The sequence below is a fragment of the Molossus molossus genome, unplaced genomic scaffold (assembly GCF_014108415.1).
Source record: "Molossus molossus isolate mMolMol1 unplaced genomic scaffold, mMolMol1.p scaffold_m16_p_4, whole genome shotgun sequence".
In the NCBI taxonomy this organism is placed as follows: Eukaryota; Metazoa; Chordata; class Mammalia; order Chiroptera; family Molossidae; genus Molossus; species Molossus molossus.
The window spans coordinates 43,082,665-43,104,265 of record NW_023425377.1 but is presented as its reverse complement, the minus strand read 5'-3'; the positions used below and the strand labels follow the sequence as shown (position 1 = coordinate 43,104,265).

At 50.5% G+C, this 21,601-nt stretch overlaps 1 protein-coding gene across 4 annotated transcripts in view; it reads right to left on the bottom strand.

Annotated features, from left to right (window-relative positions):
• Positions 1-21,601, bottom strand: part of ACSL6 (acyl-CoA synthetase long chain family member 6) — a 75,838-nt gene that overhangs the window by 36,758 nt on the left and 17,479 nt on the right. For 3 of the 4 annotated variants that reach the window (XM_036240814.1, XM_036240813.1, XM_036240812.1), the window contains exons 2-12: positions 18,933-19,153; positions 15,069-15,183; positions 14,340-14,404; positions 13,971-14,072; positions 13,365-13,464; positions 12,394-12,572; positions 11,353-11,385; positions 9,994-10,045; positions 6,194-6,267; positions 3,626-3,703; positions 2,040-2,174 (exon numbers count right to left, since the gene is read on the bottom strand). In XM_036240814.1, the coding sequence (XP_036096707.1) occupies positions 2,040-2,174; positions 3,626-3,703; positions 6,194-6,267; positions 9,994-10,045; positions 11,353-11,385; positions 12,394-12,572; positions 13,365-13,464; positions 13,971-14,072; positions 14,340-14,404; positions 15,069-15,183; positions 18,933-19,153 (1,154 nt within the window). Of the gene's footprint in view, positions 1-2,039; positions 2,175-3,490; positions 3,569-3,625; positions 3,704-6,193; positions 6,268-9,993; positions 10,046-11,352; positions 11,386-12,393; positions 12,573-13,364; positions 13,465-13,970; positions 14,073-14,339; positions 14,405-15,068; positions 15,184-18,932; positions 19,154-21,601 lie in introns of all 4 variants that reach the window. The other variant, XM_036240816.1, reaches the window with a different exon arrangement.

The window sequence follows — 21,601 nt, the reverse complement described above, 5'->3', positions numbered from 1 at the left end:
CCTCACACCTGTCAGAATGGCCGCCATCAACAAATCATAAAACAACAAGTGTTGGCAAGGGTGTGGAGAAAAGGGGACTCTAGTACACTGCTGGTGGGAATGCAGACTGGTGCAGCCAGTATGGAAAACAATATGGTGTTACCTCAAAAAATTAAAAATTGAACTTCCATTTGACCCAGTGATCCCACTTCTAGGAATATACCCTAACAAGCCTGAAATACCAATCAGGAAGAATATATGTACCCACATGTTTGTAGCAGCACTATTTATAATAGCTAAGATCTGGAAAAAGCCCAAGTGTCCATCAGTAGACAAATGGATAAAAAAAGCAGTGGTGCATATACACAATGGAGTACTATGCAGCTGTAAGAAAGAAAGATCTCTTATCCTTTGAAACGACATGGAGGGACCTGGAAAGTATCAGCCTAAGTGAAACAACCCAAACAGAGAAAGACAAGTTTCATATGATCTCACTTATTTGTGGAATATAATGAACATAACAGTCTGAGGAATGAGGCAGTCCCAGAGACGTGGAAGTGGGGTACAGACTGACAATCCCTGAAGAAGGGGTGGTGAGGGAGAGATAAACCACAGAACTTATATGTATGTGTGCATGAACAATGGACATGGACAACAAAGCTGGGGACAGGGCAGGGAGGGAGGGGGAGGGGGAATCAGTGGGGGGAAAAGGAGAAACGTGTAACAAAAATTAATTAATAAAAAAATAAATAAAAATAAAGACAGAGAGAATCTTAAAAGCAGCAAGAGAAAAGCAGTTAGTTACCTACAATGGAGCTCCCGTAAGACTGTCAGCTGATTTCTCAAAATAAACTTTGCAGGCCAGAAGGGAGTGACAAGAGATATTTAAAGTGATGAAAAGCAAGGACCTACAACCAAGATTACTCTATCCTGCAAAGCTGTCATTTAGAATCAATGGCCATATAAAGAGTTTCCCAGACAAGAAGAAACTAAAGGAGCTCATCACCACCAAACAAGTATTATATGAAATGTTGATGGGTCTTCTTGAAGAAGAAGATAAATAAATAAATATAATGAACAATAAAGTGGCAATAAATACATATCTATCAATAATTGAATCTACAAACAAAATGAGCAAGCAGAACAGAAACAGACTTATAGATACAGAGAACTTTTTGTTGGTTGCCAGATGGGAGGGGGTTGGGGAAATGGGTGAAAAAGATGAAGGAATTAAGAATACAAGTGTGACAAGAGGTTGCCAGTTCAATTCCCAGTCAGGGCACATGCCCAGGTTGTGGGCCAGATCCCCAGTGGGGGCTATGCAAGAGGTGGCCAATTGATGTTCTCTCCCACTGATGTTTCTCTCTCTCTCCCTCTCCTTTCCTCTCGAAGAAGAAGAAGAAGAAGAAGAAGAAGAAGAAGAAGAAGAAGAAGAAGAAGAAGAAATTGGTTGTTAGACTGATGAACCTCAAAGGGAAGGGGGAGGGAGGGTGGGAAGAGAGAAACCAAAGAACTTCTATGCATATATGCATTACCAATAGACACAGACAATAGTCTGGGGAAGGCAGGAGGGGGTTGAGAGTGGAGAGAAGGGGATGAAGGGGAAAAAAAAGGAGGGACATGTGTAATACATTCAACAATAAAGATATATTAAAAAAGAATAAAAAGATCTGAAAAGCAGAAGTTGGAAATAGTTGTTGGGCCTGCATGTCCCTCCCCACCAGGAGGGACTAAACTGGTCAACAGAGAAGCCAAATCCATTTTGCCCCTACAGGAGGTCAATGAATGTATGACATCCAGCCCAAGGTCAGTGCTACTGAGGTCTGGGCATATTGTGGAGCTAGATATTCCTGAAAAAAAAAAAAAAAAAAAAAAATCTCCCCAACGAGGGTTCTGGAAACTAGGAATAAAACAGGTGAGAGTCAGGGAATACAAGAGAAGAGGCCATTTCTAGTACCTGGCGGTGGAGGCATGGAAAGACTGCCTGGGACTTCAGACCCTGTCCACACAAGCAGATATCTAGCCCCTCAGCCTGGCTAGAGACTCCCTGCAGGGCTCACCTTGTCATACATCCGGTTCAGCAGTCGTGGTACCACCGGAAAGATGGTGGGGCATAGAGCCTTCATGTCATCTGAGAGGAGACGAATGTCTCCCTGGAAGAAGCCGACGCGCCCTCCGTGGCAGTAGACAACAGACTGGAAGGGGAGGACAAGAAGGGAGGACTTCCTCAGGGCAGTCACTCCTGGTTGCCGTACGGCTATCACAGTTCTGCCCTACATAGAATTCGCCCATGACCCACTGCCCCAGCTCTGGCTGCTTCCTTGAGAACACTTAATACCATCTGAAGTGACACCCTCCCTCCCTCACCTTACCACCTTCTGACTAAGTCCTGTTCAGGCACAGGGAGAAGAAGGAGGAGACGGAGTGGAATCAGAGCCTTTGGGAGATGCCAGAGCAGCCAGTTGCACTGTGCCTGCCTCCTCCTGCTCACTCCCGAACCCTGAACAGGAGCCTCCCTGGGGACTCACGTCCCTGAGCTGTACTACACCCTATGGATGGGTCTGCTCCAAGTCTCAGAGAGCCTGTAGATTTCCCTGGGACACCTCAGCAACTCTGGAAGAGTGTCCATGAGTACTGGACATGTTGCTGATGTTGGGTGGGAAGCTAATGGGGGGCCTGCTGGCTGCTAATGGGACTAGGAGGGTGCCAGGGGCCCAATATATGCTTCTTTCTTTAATGCTCATAGCAATACTCTAAAGGAGACAATATTTTTTATTTCTATTTTATAGATGAGGAATGCAAAGCTCAGAGAGGTAAAGGGACCTGTCCAGTCACAAAACTAATTCACAGTATTGCTAGCATCCTAATCTAAGTTTGGAAAGCTGGAAAGCATGCCCTAATATGCCATATCTTCCCCAAGGCAAGATGGAAGAGATTTAGAAGACACTTTATTTACAGGCTGGTCCCTTGAATGACACAGGTAGAATTCTTTGTTCCCACAACATTCTGTGGACACGCCTTCCCCCCACTCCCTCTGTGCCCCCACAAGGCCTGCCTCAGAGCCAGTCATAACACCAGTCCCATCTACAGCCTGAGGGGTCATGACAGTTTGACTGCCCAACTTTACTGTCTTGTTTCCTTTTTAGGGGTTCATGAGTAATAGAAATTATAGCATATAAGTGTTTGGCTATGAACTGAGCCACACTGCACAGAGCTGGAATGATAAAGCACTTCTGCAAAGCTGCGATGCTGCCTGAGTAGATGCTGTCAGCTGGGGCCTCTCTTAGCCCAGGTGTGTCCACAGGTAACACAGGGCAGGCTGGGTTCTTCCCTGGAGCAATGCTCCCAGGAGGGACAGGTGGGGTGGCCAAGGTCCTCTGACCCTTGACCCCGTGGTATCTTCTGAGGACAGGACAGTTTAGTCTACTTCCTGGCACCAGTGAGAAGTGACACCTTGCTAGGGTTCTGGGTTCTGGGCACAGATTGTGCCTCCCTAAAGCCAGGGCCTTACCTGCACCATTCGCTCAAACATGTGTGCTAAAGGCAAATAGGAAATGTGCACATCCGCACAAGTGGGAGCCCACTGACTCTGTAAGAAAACAGAAGGAGCCCAGGCAAGGCCCGGTCAGTCAGGTGGGCGTCTTACCTGGATCACTCTCTCAAACATGTGAGCCAAAGGCAGGAAGGAGATGAGCACATCGTCCTGTCTCGGAAAGATCACTTTCTGCAGGTGATGGGCATGGGAGACAGAAAGGAAAGAAACACTGACAGGAAGACAACAAGAGAGTCATAAAACAATAAAGAGAAAATGGTCCTGGAGGGGCAAACAGGAAAAAGGGGAGGGGAATGGGGAGGTGGTAGGCACAGAGGAAGAGGTGTGATGACAGAAAAAATTGAGAGAGAGAAGGAGAGGGAGAAAGAGAAAAGGTGAGAGAGAGGGAGGGAATAGAGAAGAGAGAGAGAAAAAAGCTGAAGGAAGGAGAGAGAGAAAAGCTGGAGAAGGGAGAGAGAGAGAGAGAGAGAGAGAGAAAAGCTGGAGGAGGGAGAGAGAGAGAAAAAAGCTGGAGGGGGGGAGAGAGAGAGAAAAGCTGGAGGAGGGAGAGAGAGAGAGAGAAAAGCTGGAGGGGGGAGAGAGAGAGAAAAGCTGGAGGAGGGAGAGAGAGAGAAAAGCTGGAGGAGGGAGAGAGAGAAAAGCTGGAGGGGGGAGAGAGAGAGAAAAGCTGGAGGAGGGAGAGAGAGAGAGGGAAAAGCTGGAGGGGGAGAGAGAGAGAGAGAAAAGCTGGAGGAGGGAGAGAGAGAGGGAAAAGCTGGAGGGGGAGAGAGAGAAATGCTGGAGGAGGGTGGGGGAGAGAGAGAAAATCTGGAGGAGGGAGAGAGAGAGAGAAAAGCTGGAGGAGGGAGAGAGAGAGGGAAAAGCTGGAGGAGGGAGAGAGAGAGGGAAAAGCTGGAGGAGGGAGAGAGAGAGGGAAAAGCTGGAGGAGGGAGAGAGAGAGGGAAAAGCTGGAGGAGGGAGAGAGAGAGGGAAAAGCTGGAGGAGGGAGAGAGAGAGAGAAAAGCTGGAGGAGGGAGAGAGAAAGAGGGAAAAGCTGGAGGGGGAGAGAGAGAAATGCTGGAGGAGGGTGGGGGAGAGAGAGAAATGCTGGAGGAGGGTGGGGGAGAGAGAGAAAATCTGGAGGAGGGAGAGAGAGAGGGAAAAGCTGGAGGGGGAGAGAGAAAAGCTGGAGGAGGGAGAGAGTGAGAGAGAAAAAATGTGGAGGGGGAGAGAGAGAGAAAAGCTGTTGGGGGGGAGAGAGAGAGAAATGCTGGAGGGGGGAGAGAGAAAAGCTGGAGGAGGGAGAGAGGCAGGGCAGCATAGGAAGCGAGCACTAGGCCACAGTCCAGTGAGTGGAGGTTATCTGCAGAAGCACAGAGCCAGATGCAGCACACATAAACCAGCAGAGCAAGGCTCCGCAGGGAAGTCTCCTTCTGGGAAGGGCCTGCACCTCACTTGCAGCCAGTTGGCACCCAAAAGGCTCTTCCCTCTCCCCACAGCTGGCACCCAAAGCCTCTCCCTTCTCCCCACAGTTGCAGGATCTGCCAGAGGCCTCATTTCACCAGTCTCCCTGGGCCACATGGGCAGCCATTCAGTGGTCTTGGCTTGTCTGCACTGTCTGGTCCTTCCAGAGAAAGGGTCTCAGAAAACTCTAGATCTCCACCAATTGTGGCTGGGGTATATGCCCTGGGCAAAGGAGGGGACAAGTCAGGCCTCACAGGCCATGGCCTGGAAACAGGGCCTTAAATGGGAAGGCTGAGAGGGAGCCCTGCTGTGTCCCCCAGCCCATGTCTCACAGGTAGACTGACCCCAGGGCTGGGCTGAGCCAGGGGCCTGCACAAGGCCTGAGGGCAGGGGTGGGGCCATGCCTTCGGCTTTCCTTTGCTGCACTTCCCCGCTCTGTCCTTTTGCAGACACCTGGATTCTCCTGGCCTGGCTTTTGGACAAGTTTGGACAAGATCTGGGAACCTGGCTCATGGCTCTTGACCAGGGCTCTACTAAATATCTGTTTGGGGTATATGGTCCATAATGCCATCGGCTATGGATGTGGGTCATATTTTTTCTCCACAGTGGTGAAAAAGTCTACCTTACATGAAAGGTACATTCCTTGTTCCTTAAGGAAACTAGCACATTCAGATACTCACCACATGTGGAAAAAAGGTCCTCCTTCTTAGCCAGTTATAAAATGCTAACATGCTTTTGTCAGGCCAAGATATCTAACTTTTTAAATTTTACATTTACCTTTTCAGTACAGCCTTATAAATTAGCAGTCGATGTTATTTTTCAGACTCTAGTAATTCTTAAACACAAAACGACTGAATTAAACCCTGACCTACTTGAAAAACAACTTATTAAAGATTACTTTCTAAATAAAGGTACACACAAAACCACAGGTATATCAGTTTTTGAAGTTCAAAATGCAAAAACAAATTTATGTGTTTTTCTTTCTGGGATCTTAGCACTCTTAGAAAGCACCTGAGTATTTATCAGGTGTGGATCACTTCGGTGTGGGGCTAAAAACAGCTGTGAAAGTGGGGTCGCTCTAAAGAAACTCCTGCCTGTAAAAGGCAGCCCAGATCATATTGGGCGGGGGAGGGAGGGAGAAAAAACAAACCCAAAAAGCCTCTGAGGTGTGAGGATGTTCGCAAGAGACACCTGCATTAGTGAGTCTGCTTTATTCACCTCTGTCACTTTCAGAAAGCCCGAGAAATCAGCCACCACGTTCCCATGGGTTAGCATCGCACCTTTGGGGTTTCCTGAAAAGAGGAAGCAAGAAGGCAAATTAGTTGGAAACTCAAGGGCCACTTCTTAAGAACAGCATCCAGATCGGCAGTCCCAGACACCCAGCACTGTCCACCCAAGCCTCTGGCCTTTGTCCACCTTCAGAGTCCTAGGCAGATGAATGTGGCTTCAGGGACCTCTATCCTGTAGACACTTGAAGCCCACCTGGAGGCTCCCAGCAGCTTAGGACCAGACGGCAAGTGACACAGCTTCACAGGTGGAGGGCCTCCAGGGACTGGCTACTTGTGACCTGAGCCTCACCCTCTCCTGCTTCCCTCAGGGAGCACCGGCTCTAGGCCCCCAGGCCCCTCACATACACCCAGTACCCTGTGCTGCTCTCTGGACCAGAGCAGATCTCGTCTCCAGAAACCCATAGCCAACTCTGCTGGCAGACTTCCTTGCTGCGTCTGGTACCCGGAAAGGCCCAGGCTCCGGCCAGACTAGAGGTCCAGAGGGCTGAAGCAGCCCCTCCTGCATGCTCACCAGCCGGGCTGGGACACGGACGGTCTTGCTTTGACCTTTCACTACTACTTCTGCTTGTAAGGAAGCCCAGCACTGCCAGGATGACTCAGAGGACCAGAGGCCTGCTGGTGCTGGGGGGTGGGGGGAGCAGGGCACAGCAGGCTGGGGAAGGATGCTGGCTTGGGCACTATTTCATGTCTGGGAGGACACAACACTAATGTGCTGCTGGGCGGATCTGATGGTTCAAATCCTGGCCTTGCTTCTCACTGCAAGCAAGCCGTTCCTCCTCACTTTCCTTACCTGGGAACAGAGATAGTGATACCCACCTTACAGGGCTTCTACATGCTCTAAGGACATGATCCATGCACAAAAGTTGTTAAGTTAGAAGTTTCCACTGAGTCAGCAGATACAATAGCTGTAAAACTTAAAAGACAGGGGCCAGGCCATGTGCAGAATTCCCTCCCCGCCAAATATTAAGTAAACCAATATGGTAACTCGGCAACCCTCACCGTAAAAGCAGTAATCAGGGGATGAGTGAGTAGAGGTTGAGAATATTACACTAAAGCAGCAAGAGTCCATGAAACAAAGCAAGTTTTAAATGTCTGTCCCAAACCATCTGCAGGCTTCTCTTTCCCACTTATTCTCCCTCCCCATGTCCACCTGGTGGGGGAGGGTAGGAACCTTCACTAGCAAGGGAAGAAGAGGAGAAACACCAGACAGGAAGAGAGGAAGGGCAGACCACATCTTCCCCACCAATCCAGCAGCCAGCCCAGCTGGGAGAGGAGAAGTCACAGTGAAGCAGACTGATTCATACTTTGAACCAACACTTGTAATTCTGAATTAAGTCCCATCACAGCCAAAAAGAAAATCTTTCCAGAATAATTCCACCACCAGAACTATGAGTGACATGTCAAATTCAGATCATATTGCCAATCTTTCCACACTGAAAGAACAACATAGCTCTTGATGAAGCTGGGAGCTGGGACACTTGGTGTAGAAAGGAAGCTATATCTGGGGCTGTGATGCCGAGGACACACGTGGCTCATGTGCTTGACAGGGAAATGACGAGCAGAGGCACAGCACAGGCTTAGGCCAACGCCAAGGAAATCCAAGTGTACAGTCAGGCAGGGTGACATCAGGCAAGAGGTCTGCTCACTGCCCAGCTCTGCCCATGCACCAGCCTCACCTCTGGTGTGGGAGGCTTGGCACTAATCCCCACCTGTGTTCAGACTCTGTATATCCCCCTCCCACCTCCTCCCCCCAGGACCCCCAGCACCACCTTGCGGACACAGAGCCTGGGCAGTAGGGCTCAGCTTTCGATTGGTTCCACAGTCTGGAAAAGCACTGGATATGAGGCCTGCCCTCTCCAGCTGGGCAATAGCACGATTATGCAAAATAAGTTCTTTTCCAGATACAGGGACAGCATCTGTGCCCGAGCGACCTGTTAAAAGCCTGAAGGCACTCTTGGATGGCAAGGGTCCAAAGCTAAAGGCCACCAGTAGTGGACCTGCCCCACTCCACAACCCAGGGCAGAGGGACATGTCACCAAAATTTCATTGTGAAACTCATGACACAGAACAACATAGCCCTGAAGGGCACTTCTGAATTCTGGGTTGGCTCTGGATGTCAGCTCCTGGAGAGTGAGTACTGTGTTATTTTTCTCTAACAGGGTTTAGCAGTGTGTTAGAAATTCTCAAGCCCACTTGAGTTAATGGCAAAAATCCATCTCAAGCCCTGGCCAGTGTGGCTCAGTTGGTTGAGCATTGTCCTGTGCACTGAAAAGTTGCTGGTTCGATTTCTAGTCAGGGCACATGCCCAGGTTGTGGGTTCCATCACCAATCGGGGTGCGTACAGGAGGCAACCAATCAGTTTCTCTTTCACATCAATGTTTCTCTCTCTGAAATCAATAAAAAACATATTTTTAAAAATTCATCTCTCGGTTGCAGTTTGTCCCCGGCCCTGGTTGGTCGTGCGGGTGGCAGCCACTCGATGTGTCCCTTCACGTCGATGTTTCTCTCTCTCTCTCTCCCTCCCACTCTATCTGTACAAAAAGTGGAAAAATATCCTCGGGTGAGGATAACAAAAAAAAAATAAAAAATAAAAAAAAAAATAAAAATTCATCTCAATTCAATAAAGCCACATTGATCACAATCCACCCACACGGACAGTCCTGCCTGTGGGATTGGCCAAGGATCTTCCAGATGCCTTAGAGGCTGTGTCTTAGAAGACGTGGAGAGCCCCGGTTCACTGCCCATCAAGAGCTATCAACAAGGTGGGACAGTCTTCATCCTGGAAAAAGATGGCTGAAAACTTCTGGGCCATTCAAGGCAGGGCAAGTGACTTCTCAGGTCGTCAGATGAGATGAAGAGGCAGCAATGGGAAGAACACTGGGCTGGGGGTTGGCAGAGCAGGGCACAAATCCAATGCTTCCATTGGCTGGTGGTGTCCACTGGGACAGTCACCTGCTTACCTACAGGCTGTGCTGAGGCAGGAGTGGCGCGGTGCAGAGAGAGGGTGAACAGGGCACTGCAGACTGCTATACGCTGTGCCTACGCATGTTCTGCCTCCCCCAGGAAGCCTTCCCCGTCGGTTCCCCCTGATGCTGATATGTGTACCCCTCTGTCAGCACCAGGCATACAGTGCATCATTTCTTCTTGTCCTCTTCCTGGCAGCCTTGACCACAGCACAGCAGCTCCAGCCTGCAGAGCACCTGCACTGCCCTTTCACACACCATCCCATCTTCTACTTGGCACCTTTAACAATCCTCATCACAGATGAGAAATTGAGGACAGTGGTGGCAGAAGGGTTAAATGACTGGCTTGTAGCCCCCTAGAAAGTGGCTCTCAGACACCCCACCCCACACTACTTCCACAGTCCTTGACACAAAGGTCAGGCAGGGGCAGGAAGCTGAAGGGAGAGAACTGCTCTTCATAGAGAAATGATGTGATCCAGCGGCTCAGCTTCCTCTGGCTCCAGCTCTAAAAAGTGGCAAAAGCATCCCCTCCCCACACCCGGACCGCCCAGTCTGCACCCGTCCGTCCGCATCCAGCCACCTTGTGCTGGGCCTGTGTATGAGAAAGCACTGGGAGTAGCAGGACAGACCTAACATCTGGAGGTAGGCACAAGGACAAGGCTCAGTACATCCCAGAGGGCATTAGAGACCCCTGCAGTCACCCTGACAAGGCTGCCAGGGAACGGTGCAGGTGGTCCTGGCTGGTGACCTGGGTGCTTTTGCTTACCTGTTGTGCCACTTGTGAAACACACAATGGAGAGGTCACTGGGCTTTGGGGGCTGCAGAGGTGAGAAGAGGGGTATGTTAAAGAGACCTGGTGTGGCCAACCAGGGACAGAGACCCTTGGGTACCTCCACCAGCCAGCCCTTCTGTGTACCCGCCCTGTCTGTGCTGTGTTGGCACACGTGCGTGTCCATGTGCGGCAGTCAGACAAGTCCCCAGGAAAGGGTTTGAAAAGAAGCTGGGGCATGGACATCAACCTATCCCACCAACCTCACACCTGATCCTGCTGCCTCCCCCTTGACTCTGAGCTGAATTCTAGGTGGGATGGGGGCTGCAGTGGCCACATCTAGGCCTCAACCAAAGATCGGACCTTTCTAGTGGATGTGACCCAGTTCCCTCCTTCCTTCCCACTTTCTCCCCAGTGGCTGTGGTTAGGCTTGGGAATGGAACATGTAGCCAGGGAACTGAGCTACCCACTGTGTCACCAAGACTGCTCTGCATCAGGCCCTTGCCCTGACACTGGGCACAGAGACCCGGGATCACTGGGAAGAGCCCACCACAACCGCTTGCATGTAGAGATGGCTTCCCAGAGGAGGTGACATGAGTAGAGATTGAAGGATAAGCAAGATCTCTCCAAATGAAGTGAGGGTGAGGGACTATCCCAAACACAGGCAGAGGCATAAGGCCAGGGTGTGCTGTTCTCCGGGCAGTTCTCTAAGGCTGGAGCACGACGTGTTCGAGATGGGCACGCAGCAGGGGCTGCCCGTGAAGGGCCCTGGGAAACAGGGCTGTGACCTGCGCGGGCGTGTATGAGAAAGCTCGTGGGGGTGGTGAGAGACGTGGAGAAGGCCAAGTTGGAGGGAGGGCTGGAGGCAAGAGGCCTTGTTAGAAAGCTGAGAACCCCTGAAAGCCCCTTCCCAGGCAATAGCAAGCCTCACTGGAGACTTGACCATAGGCAATATCACTGGGGATGACACACAGAAAAGATTCACTTGGCCACTCAGTCCTGGGGTCCACTACTGGTTCTGTTGCTGCTTCTGTCCATCCCATCCTCTGGGGAGTTCACTACATTCAAAGGGGAAAAGGAAGACTTCTTAAAGAAAAAGTTCCTGGAGAACCAAGGGTGGCCAGGATTGAGTGCCTTTTTTATTTTCCTCCCAAACATCTGATTCCTGTCCCAGGTCCCTTTCTGGATCCTCACACACAGAAGTCCTGGGCACCCAATTGGGCATTTCCTGAGTTGCTTATTACCACAGGGTTGCTGCTCTGGCCTTTCTGCTGAGGCTCCGTGCAGTTAGGGGCTCTGTGAGCACGGGCCCGCACACCACCCTGTTCAACAAAGACCTGTTGCAGGTGAGCTCACCACAGGAACACGAGCATTCCGTTGGCCACAGTCCTAGAAGAGGAAAATACTGATTTTAAGTGTTCAGAGTTCTCATTAGAAAGAAAGAAAGAAAGAAAGAAAGAAAGAAAGAAAGAAAGAAAGAAGCCCAGAGTTCAGGATTCTCTGCTTAGACGTGGCCCATGTTACCACCTCAGTGGTCTCTCCTCAGATACACATCCAAGCTAGGCCACCCCCCACATTCCAGATGGGGCCTGAGGCCTAGGGAGAGGCCAGGCACTATACACATGCACAGTGGGGGAAACAGCATGATGTGCCCATGGTATATCTAGACACATGCTCAGGACAGAGTGGCTGGGTGGTCTTGGCTTCCAGATTAGTCAGGCCTGGTGGGGCAAATAGGGGTTGCCAGCATAGGTGTGGCCCCTAAAGTCATGGAGGGATGCAAGCATACTGGCATTATAGGTACAGTCAGGAGCAGACAGGGAGGCAGGAGGGGAATTGGAGGGCCCAGGGGCCTAGATCCCATAGGGCAGAATTGGGGTCAACTGCTACTGAGCAGGGTCTGAGGCCCTGGAGGCCAGGATGTCTTGTTGTTACTCCAGCAGGCATCAGCTGCCACCAACCTGACATCTTTGGGGAGGCCATGCACAGAAAAATCAGTTCTGCTGTTGCTAGGGGTCTGGGACACATTTGCAAGAGCCTCTCTGTGACTCTTAGATCTCATGTCTACAGTCTTTGGGCTCAGATCAGCTATGGCTGGCTGGAAACAAGGAGGCTATGTGAATATCTCTGGGATAGGCTGATACCACCATTCACCTGTTGGTGCCTGTGTCATTAATTGTGCTAGCCAACTAAGCCTGTCACCTAGAGGATGCCTGTGGGTACCGACCCCACTAACCATTACCAGCCCTGTGAAGCCTGCTTTGTCTCAACCCTCATGTGGCCTGAGAGCCCACGACATCCATCTGAGGGCATTAGGGGGCAGATAACTGGCAGCTCTGGCTTGGTGGCCAACTAGCTGTGGCCCAGCAAACAGCCCAGACAGAAGCAGCTCCTCACCTCTACAGCCTGCATGGACTTAATGACCACTCTACACTCTTGCCCTCTGTCTTTCAGAGCTTCCTCAAATGGTTCCATGAGGATGATCAGCTTGAGTCCCGGAGTCTCTTTCCTCTCCACATGCTCCAGCAGAAGCTGGGCCTTCTGAGGTTTGTCCACAATCACAGTGCTGATGTCAGCTGCAGGAACATCAAGGACAATCAGGCCCGGCCAGTATGGCTCAGTGGATTGAATGTCATCCCATGGGCTGAGAGGTCCCAGTGTGATTCCCGGTCAGGGCACATGCCTGGGCTGCGGGCTCACTCCCCAGTGTGGGGTCTGCAGGAGGTAGCCAACTGAAGTCTCTCTAACAATGATGTTTCCATCTCTCTCTCCCTTCCTTTTTCTAAAAAAAAAAAAATCAATAAAAAAATATTTTTTTTTACCAAAAGGAGTCAGGCTGTGACTGGACAGCACAAGCTGGGTGGCAGAACCATGAGCTGTGCGTGCCACAGCTGGTGTTTAAGTGAAAAGGTAAGACAGGCCCTCTGGATTATGTTTTGCACACAGAGGAAAATGCATGGAGACTGGATGGAGCCAAGGGCAGAAGGCCACGGCATCTCCTGGAACAGTTTCCAAGCAACCCTTTGCTGCGGGCTCAGTCCCTATCATTCCAGGTCAGCTTGAGATATTTTACCACTGCCAGCATGTACCTGAAGCTGCAGTGACCCACAGAGGGTGGACAGCTGTGTGGGGGCTGGTGCAGAAGCTCTTTCTTGGCAGCCAGGCCCTGTGGAAGGAGCCTTGGGGTGCAGTGTAATTGGAGACAGCTGGACTCAGGAAGCCAACTCAGGGCCAAAGTAGAAGCCCCTTGTGTTCTCTGAGAGCAGAAGCAAAGTGCTTCTAATTACTGTTAGACAACTGGAATAACCTGAGAGGCTGTGGTCAGGGGTGGGCTGCCAGGGTCAGGGAGGGGGCAGTGGTGGGCTCACCTGTGTTGATGATGTAGCGGATAGCCCCAGGGCCCAGGGTGTCATAGAGCGGGACCACCACCATAGAATACGTGTAGCAGGCAAGCTCCGCAATGATCCACTGTAGAGACACGCGGGTGAGGGTGGGGGAACATAGAGCAGATAGGAGGGCTATACTGTTCTGAAGCCTAGGCAACCAGGGTCTTTGCTTTAGCTCCTGCAATGAGAGGGCTCTGTTCTGTGTGCGGCAAGCAATCTGTGGGGCTAATGAGTGTGCCTGCTCATGCACAACCTTCTAGATCATGCTTGCCTCGGGAAACTCTGGGACTCCAAACAGCCCCATGCCAATTTCCAGGGCTGGCAAGGGCTTCTTCCCCAGGTCCTTCTTTCCCCCTGGCTCAGGAAGCAGCTGTGTTTTGGACTGGGTAGGGTATGGATGGAGCTTGGCTGGGATGTCCATTCCTGATTAGGGGCAAAGCCAAGGAAGCAGGAGGGTGTGGCATGGACCAAGGATCTCATTTTTTTCTGTTGTCCCAGGCCCTACAAACAGTGGGAGCAGGGCTGTTCTATGGTACCCAACCGCCTACTCTATAGATACTTCTAAAACCACACAAGGCAGATACTCACCTCTGGTCGATTTTGTGCAAAAATACCAATAAACTGATCTGTACATGCTTTACAATTGTGCTGGAGAAGTCCGGACCCTAGAAATTCAGCCCTGTCGGCCACCTGCACACGGATGTAGGAAAGTGATGGAAAAGCAAAGAGTCTTTAGCAGGGGAGGGAGATCCCCAGGTGGGACTCCTACAGGTCTGAGCGACCTCCCTGACACCCCACCCAGGTGTCTGGAAGCTACGTAAGGCAGCTGCCAGGAGTTTGGCGGACAGGCCAAGCAAGGAAAATATGACCCACTGAGATCCAGCAGGGTGCCCACGAGCCCCTCAAGTGGCAGGCCTGTGAGGGCAGACAGAGTGGAGCCTGTCCTCTGTCACTCACCTCCTGGTAGGACAACCACTGATAAGGCTGCTTGGGCTTCCTGAAGCCAAGACATGGTCCATTCCCTGCAGAGATAAACAGGCCTTGTGCAAGGGAGGAGGGCAGGGTGGCCAGCAGACACCTGGATGATCACCCCATATTGTGGGCTGGTCCGTGGGTCAAGTGAACTCCCCCGCGCAGCTGCCTGTCTGACCTAATGCAGCCCCAGGCCTAAAGTACACAAGCATAGCATTGCCCCAGGATCAGGGAGGTCCAGGAATGGGGGCTGATGCTGTACTGGTTCCCACCATGACCTGTGTGGTGTGGCTCCAAGAGAACATGGAGAACTGGGGCCACTGGGTAGAGGTGGCAGTTTGCCTCTCTGCAACCACCTCCCTTTGCTTCATAGCCTGGGTCATCCAGACATCTCAGAGGCTCAGGGTTCAGAAACATGCTAACTAGGGGCCGGGTGGTTTAAGGCTCACCAGGGCTGCCAATGTAAGATGTAGAGTATGGGCTTAAAGATGGCTTAAGGTCAGTTTAGTCCTAGGATTGGAACAAAGCTGAGGTCAAGCCTTTGGCCACATAAAGCAGCTACTTCTCTGATTGGATGGCTGGAGGGCCAAGAGTAGCTTCTCTCCTCTGAACCTGGGCACCATTCACCTCCCATGGTACCATGGGGGCTCACCCCCACCCTTGAACCTGCTCGACCCCTGCCACAGCCTCTCCACACCCCATGGTCCCTCTCACCTGAGATGCTAAGCCCACGACGGAACACCTGGTACATGGTCTTGGCATCATCGTAGTAGTGGGTGAGCAGCTTAGGACCATCCCCAATCACGGATCGCCGGGCCCCACCACTGTCCTACGAGCCAAGCACAGGCCAGAGAAGCTGGCTGAGGCAGGCGGGGGCTTGAGCAGAGGGTGCCAGCATGCACCACACTGTACATATCTTGGATACACACCCCAGTTGGGGCTGGGCCATGCTGTGTGCACTCACACACATGGCCTATACACACCTGTACTGTACACACACAACTTGTATACAAGTTCATATACACATGACTTGTACGTACTTGACCTGTATGCATCCACACACATAGTTGGCTCGTGCACACAGGCCCAGTATAATGGACTGCCATGCACACACTCAGAACCCACAGACCAGGTCAGCATATACGAACTGTCCAAAATTTCATTGGCTACTCATACCACCTATGTTTCACACTCATACAACGGAAAAGAGTTTTGGCTTGAGTTAGGCTACCCCTGGCTTTGTGATCACCCGCCAAGGTGTCCCCTCATCCCATCATCTGCTGCCATGCCCCTAGGTAAAGAATTATTTGGGTGCCGTCCATCATTCACATAATAGTGTGAATTTTCTGAGGACTAGCTAAATGTACTTCCCCAGGAACAGACAGGCCTAGCAGGCTGTGGAGGGCACAGAGCAGTGAGTTTCTGGGCCCTCAGGGGTGTGAATCCAGAGTGGGAAGGCAACAAACACCCTCTACGCCGTGAACTAGGGAGAGGAGCTTGGCCTCTGCGCCTCCTCCCTGCCACCATGCCATCCTCCTCAGGTTCCCCAAACCCAGAACTCTCCAGTACCACAGCTCCACCCCCTCTCTGAGCACCATTTGGGCTGGACTGGGCTGGCCCATGGCCCAGCATCTCTTGAAACATCAATTCTGAGGAAAAATGTCTGAGAGAGCCATAAAACAGTCAAACTCAAAACCACTGGCTGCTCTCAACTGTTTTTTTTTTAATTAAATAAAATTTTAAAAATTAATTTTATTGTTGAGAGTATTACAGATGTTCCACATTCCCCCCACTTTATCCCCTTCCATCCATCTCCTACCCCACCTCAGGCCTTCACCTGTCTATTGTCTGTGACCATGGGCAATGCATATATTCATATAAATTCTTCGGTTAATCTCTTCCCACCCCTTCCCCCGTCCCTCTGAGATTTGTCAGTCTATTCCATGCTTCCGTGTCTGTTATCCTATTTTGTTTGTCAGTTTATTTTGTTCATCAGATTACACATATAAGTAAGATCATGTGATATTTATCTTTCTGTGGCTGGCTTATTTTGCTTAGGATAATACTCTCCAGGTCCTTCCATGTTGTCTCAAAGCATAAGAAATCCTTTCTTACAGCTGCATGGAATTCCACTGTATAAATGTACCACAGCTTTTTGTATCCCCTCATCTACTGATGGCACTTGGGCTGTTTCCAGATTCTCAACTGTTTTGTAATGCAAAGTTCTGTTTGGTCAGTGAGTGCTTCCTAAGCACCAAGCCCACCAATAAGGGAAGCTGGGGACATATACCATCAGACCTGGAGAGCATTCAAGCTGACAAAATTGACAGAGCAAGAGACTGCGTGCAGGGACAGAAGGGGTTCAAGTGGCATGTGTGTCAGGGAGTGGCTGCTGAGCTGGGTTTTGAAGGATGCTTAGGAGGCAGAATGAGGAGCAGGAAATGGTGGTCCTGCCAGAGCAAGTGCAAGTGCAAGTGCAAGTGCATGGGGCAGGTGACACAAGTGCATTCGGGAAACTGGAGGCAATTTGTGGAGCTCCAAGTGGTAAATGGAGGAGGCCAGAGAGACAGCAGATCAAGGCAAGGAGTCTGGCCTGTAGGTTGAGGCAATGGGGAGCCAGGGGAAGATTCTAAGCTGGGGTGAGTGACATGACCGAAATTATGTTTCTCACTCTGTAGCGCATAGTAAATGGTTCCAGGTCCCATACAATGTGGGCCCTTCTCACCTCATTTCCTACTCTCTCCTCTGCCTACTCCACTGCAGACACTCTGGCTTTCTGTGCTCCTGGGTAAGAGGCAAAGGAGGGCTCGGTCTTCCCAGGAAGGGAGGCCTTAGCTATGTCCATGGCTGGTCAGACCTACAAGGTGACTCTGTGGCCCCCACACACTGAACCAGGGCCATTCTGCATCCAGACTCTATCCAGATCACTGTCACCTCGAGCCCAGACACCCCAGTTGCCTCCTCACACCTGCCTCTGCCATAGCCACCCTTCTACAGCACAAATTGGCTCTGACCCTACTACTGAGGCTCGAAATAAATCCATGCTGCCTACCCCTGAGGGTCCCTGACCAGTTCATGTGACTGGCCTTGTTGACCTGTCCATGTGAGTTGTCATTATAAGCTTACCCAGAACAACGAGTTTTAGTGCTTTCTCTGTATCATCTCAGCAAATCCTACCATAGCCTTAGGAAGCAATACTCTTTTTATTAATCACTTGACTGTTGAGGAAATTGAAGCTCAGAGAGTTAAGAAACTGCCAAGGACCATATGGCTAGTGAGAAGTACAACCAGCTTTCAAACCTAGGATCACCAAAGGCCATTCTCATCACCACTCTGCTAGCCCATCTGTAGCCTCTCTCCACACGAATCACCCACACTTCCCAAGGCCCCCAGGTGCTTTAGCACACACCTGTACCTTTGCACACATTATCCCTTCTGCTGGAAAATTGCCGAGGGACCTGGCCCTATCTCTGCCCTCTTCCACCAGGCAAAACTCTGCCATACTTATGCTCACCAAGATGCACCAAGAGAAAAAAGCCAGTGTACACAGCATAATATCATTAAACAGGGAGTGGATATCTATACATTCTCTTGTAGACCATCATTAACATGGTTCTCAGGAGAGGAGAACTGGGAGGCTAGGGCAAGATGGGGGAAGCTTCTCAGTTTGTGTCCCTTTGTTCCTCTTGAACTGTGTGAACATCTTATCTATTCAAAATGGATAGAATTAAAGTTCAGAGAAAGGCAATTTTTTAAAAGGCAAAATAAATTCCATAAGCTTGCCCTGGTTGGTTTGGCTCAGTGATGGAGCTTCGGCCCGCAGACCAATGAGTCGCAGGTTCGATTCCAGCCAAGGGCATGTACTTCAGTTGCAGTTCATCCCCGGCCCTGGACGGGGTCATGCAGGAAGCAACCAGACAATGTGTCCCTTTCATGTCCATGTTTCTCTCTCTCTCCTTTTCTCCCTCTGTCTCCCTCTGTCTCCCTCTCACTCTATCTGCAGATAAATGGAAAAATATCCTCAGGTGAGAATTGAAAAATAAATAAATAAATAGTCCATAAACTTAACAGAAAAATAAGTATCATTGGTCCTTCTAGACTTAGCTTAGGGCACCCTTGTCTGGGCAGGGCCACTGCACCTTCTTCCTCTTGTGTGACCTGGGAGGGCAGGGTGCTGTGGTGAGTTCAGCTCTGGGTCCTACCAGCAGACCAAGGCTGGGCATAGGGAGAATCTGAAGGGAACTGACTGACCTGGCAGCCCCTTGACAACCTGCTTAGGCCTCCTGCTGAGGCACCAATGAGCCAAGGCCCCCCATGCAAGAAGTAGGCAAATTAGAAGCCCAGGTCAAGGCCAAGATCATGTTCTGCCTAGGGCTCAGTTTCTGGGAGAGGCAGAGGAGCATCTGGCAGGAGACCCTGTCCAAGGCCAATGGGGCTTGCTGGCTGGCTGGCTGCCAGGGGAAACCAAGCTTCTCTGAGCCATTTCAGGTCAAATAATCCACAATTTTGGCGTCTGCCTTTGAGATGCCTGTCTTCTGCCCACTACTTTCCACAGCTGACTGCTCAAACCCTGCTCACCTCCACTTCCTCTGACTGCATCAGGAGGTTGCACGGTGGTTGCAAGGCCTTTGGCCGGTGAGTGAACCAGTAGGCGAGGATGGCAGCCAGCGCACCCATACTCATGAGGGTGGTGGCCGAGAGACTGCGGAAGAATTGACCCAAGTCGCCCAGCTCGGGCAGCCGCAGCATCCTCAGAATCTCCTGTGTCTGCATCTTCTCCAGAAGCGAGAGAACGAACTCTGTAGAAAACAAGAGGCAGGTGAGGGAGGAGACATCACGTAGGTAAGAGAGGAGTCCTGGGTGTGTCCTCCCACCTGTCCTGGATCATAAGTGATACAATGACCTTGGCCAAATACACCATAGGGCAGGCTCTGGACTAGTGGGGTGTACATTCTCCTGGTGCAACACAGTGTATCCCAGAAGCTGGTTGCCTGGAAGACGACAGGCCAGAACCCTTAGCAATCACTCCTAATAGCCATACAGCTAGTTTTCCTGAGAACCACACCCTTAAGCCGTAGGCCACCGTTGACAGCTGCTTCCATGTCTCCCAGGGGCTCTGACAGCTCTGGAGTCAATGCTCCCTGAGCCCAGGGACCCTGGGTCTCTGCCTCTGCTGTGGTCACAGCATTGTGCTTATATTTGCTCCTGGGGTGTGGAGAGTACAGATAGCTGTGAGCATTCCTGGCAAGTGCCTAGACTGAGTGGGGGTGAAGGGGTACAGACTCTTCCCACTCCATCTCAAAGTTCCTGGCTCCAGGCCCTGACCCTGAGGAAGACAGAGAAGACAAGGGGTCAGAGCTCACAGACCAGCCCCGACAGACACCTATTTGCCAAGGGTCCTGTGGGTGATATACAATAGGGTCTCCTAAGCCCACATCCTGGCCCACCATGGGCTCCCCTTGAAGAAAAGTTGGAGCCAGGGCCAGAGGTGATGCTGGCACCCACTCTCAGAGGAATAGCAGAGTTCCCATGAGCAGCTGGGGTGGGGCCCAGACACTGCTCTGCTAGCCCCAGTCTACTGACCACTGTGCACTGTGGCTCTGTACCACCACAGACCAAGCATCAGAAGGCACAGCTGTCCCCACCGGTGCTATCCTCCCTGGAATCCCATCAGCTAATGTCCAGAGAGAAAAGGAGGCAGAGAGGAGTAGGTGTCAAACTGGTGGAAGGGAAAGAAACCAGGGCTCAGAGAGAAAGGGCTCAGCAAAGTGCCTGTGTATTCCCACAGTAATCAGCACCTTTTGGGATACTACATATGGTGGTCGGGACAGGAAGATGCCCTGGGGTGGGCAGTGGGAGCACTTCTAGGAGAAGCACTGATGACTGACTTTGGTTCAAACCGCTGGCCAGTCTGGCTCAGCGGTTAGAGCATTGTCCTGCGGTCCAGAGAGACCTGGGTTTGGTTCCCACTAAGGGCACGTAGTTTGTTTGTCCTCGGCCCTGGTTGGGTCGTGTGGGTGGCAGCCACTTGATGTATTCCTTTCATGTTGATGTTTTTCTCTCTCTCTCTTCCTCTCTCTTTTCCTCTCTCTCCCTCCCACTCTATCTGAACAAAAGATGGAAAAATGTTCTCTGGTACAAAGTAGGTGGGATCACAATACCAGATATCAGGTTATACTACAAAGCGACTGTAACCAAAACAGCCTGGTACTGGCACAAGAACAGGCATATAGACCAGTGGAACAGAACTGAAAACCCAGAAATGGACCCAAGGCAATACGCTCAATTAATATTTGACAAAGGTGGCAGGAGCATAGAGTGGAGTACAGACAGCCTCTTTAATAAATGGTGTTGGGAACATTGGACAGCTACATGCAAAAAAATGAAACTAGACCATCAACTTACACCATACACAAAAATAAACTCAAAATGGATAAAAGACTTAAATGTGACCCGTGAATCCATAAAAATTCTAGAAGAAAATGTAGGCAACAAAATTTCAGACATCATACGCAGCAGAATTTTCACTGATCCATCACCTAAGGCAACAGAAATAAAGGAGAAAATGAACACATGGGACTACATCAAACTAAAAAGCTTCTGCACAGCAAAAGAAACAATCATCAAAATGGAAAGGCAACCCACTGTATGGGAGAACATCATTGCCAATGATGTATCAGATAAGGGGTTAATTTCCAATATATATAGAGTGCTCATACAACTCAACAAAAGGAAGAAAAAGAACCCTATTAAAAAATGGGCAGAGGAGCTGAATAGACACCTCTCCAAACAGGACATACAAATGGCCAAGAGACATATGAAGAAATGCTCAACATCACTAATCATCAGAGAGATGCAAATTAAAACAACAATGAGGTATCACCTCACACCTGTCAGAATGGCCGCCATCAGCAAATCATCAAACAACAAGTGTTGGCGAGGGTGTGGAGAAAAGGGGACTCTAGTGCACTGCTGGTGGGAATGCAGACTGGTGCAGCCGCTATGGAAAACAATATGGTGTTACCTCAAAAAATTAAAAATTGAACTTCCATTTGACCCAGTGATCCCACTGCTGGGAATATACCCTAAGAAGCCTGAAACACCAATCAGGAAGAATATATGTACCCCCATGTTCATAGCAGCACTATTTACAATAGCTAAGATCTGGAAACAGCCCAAGTGTCCACCAGCAGACGAATGGATAAAAAAGCTGTGGTACATATACACAATGGAGTACTATGCAGCTG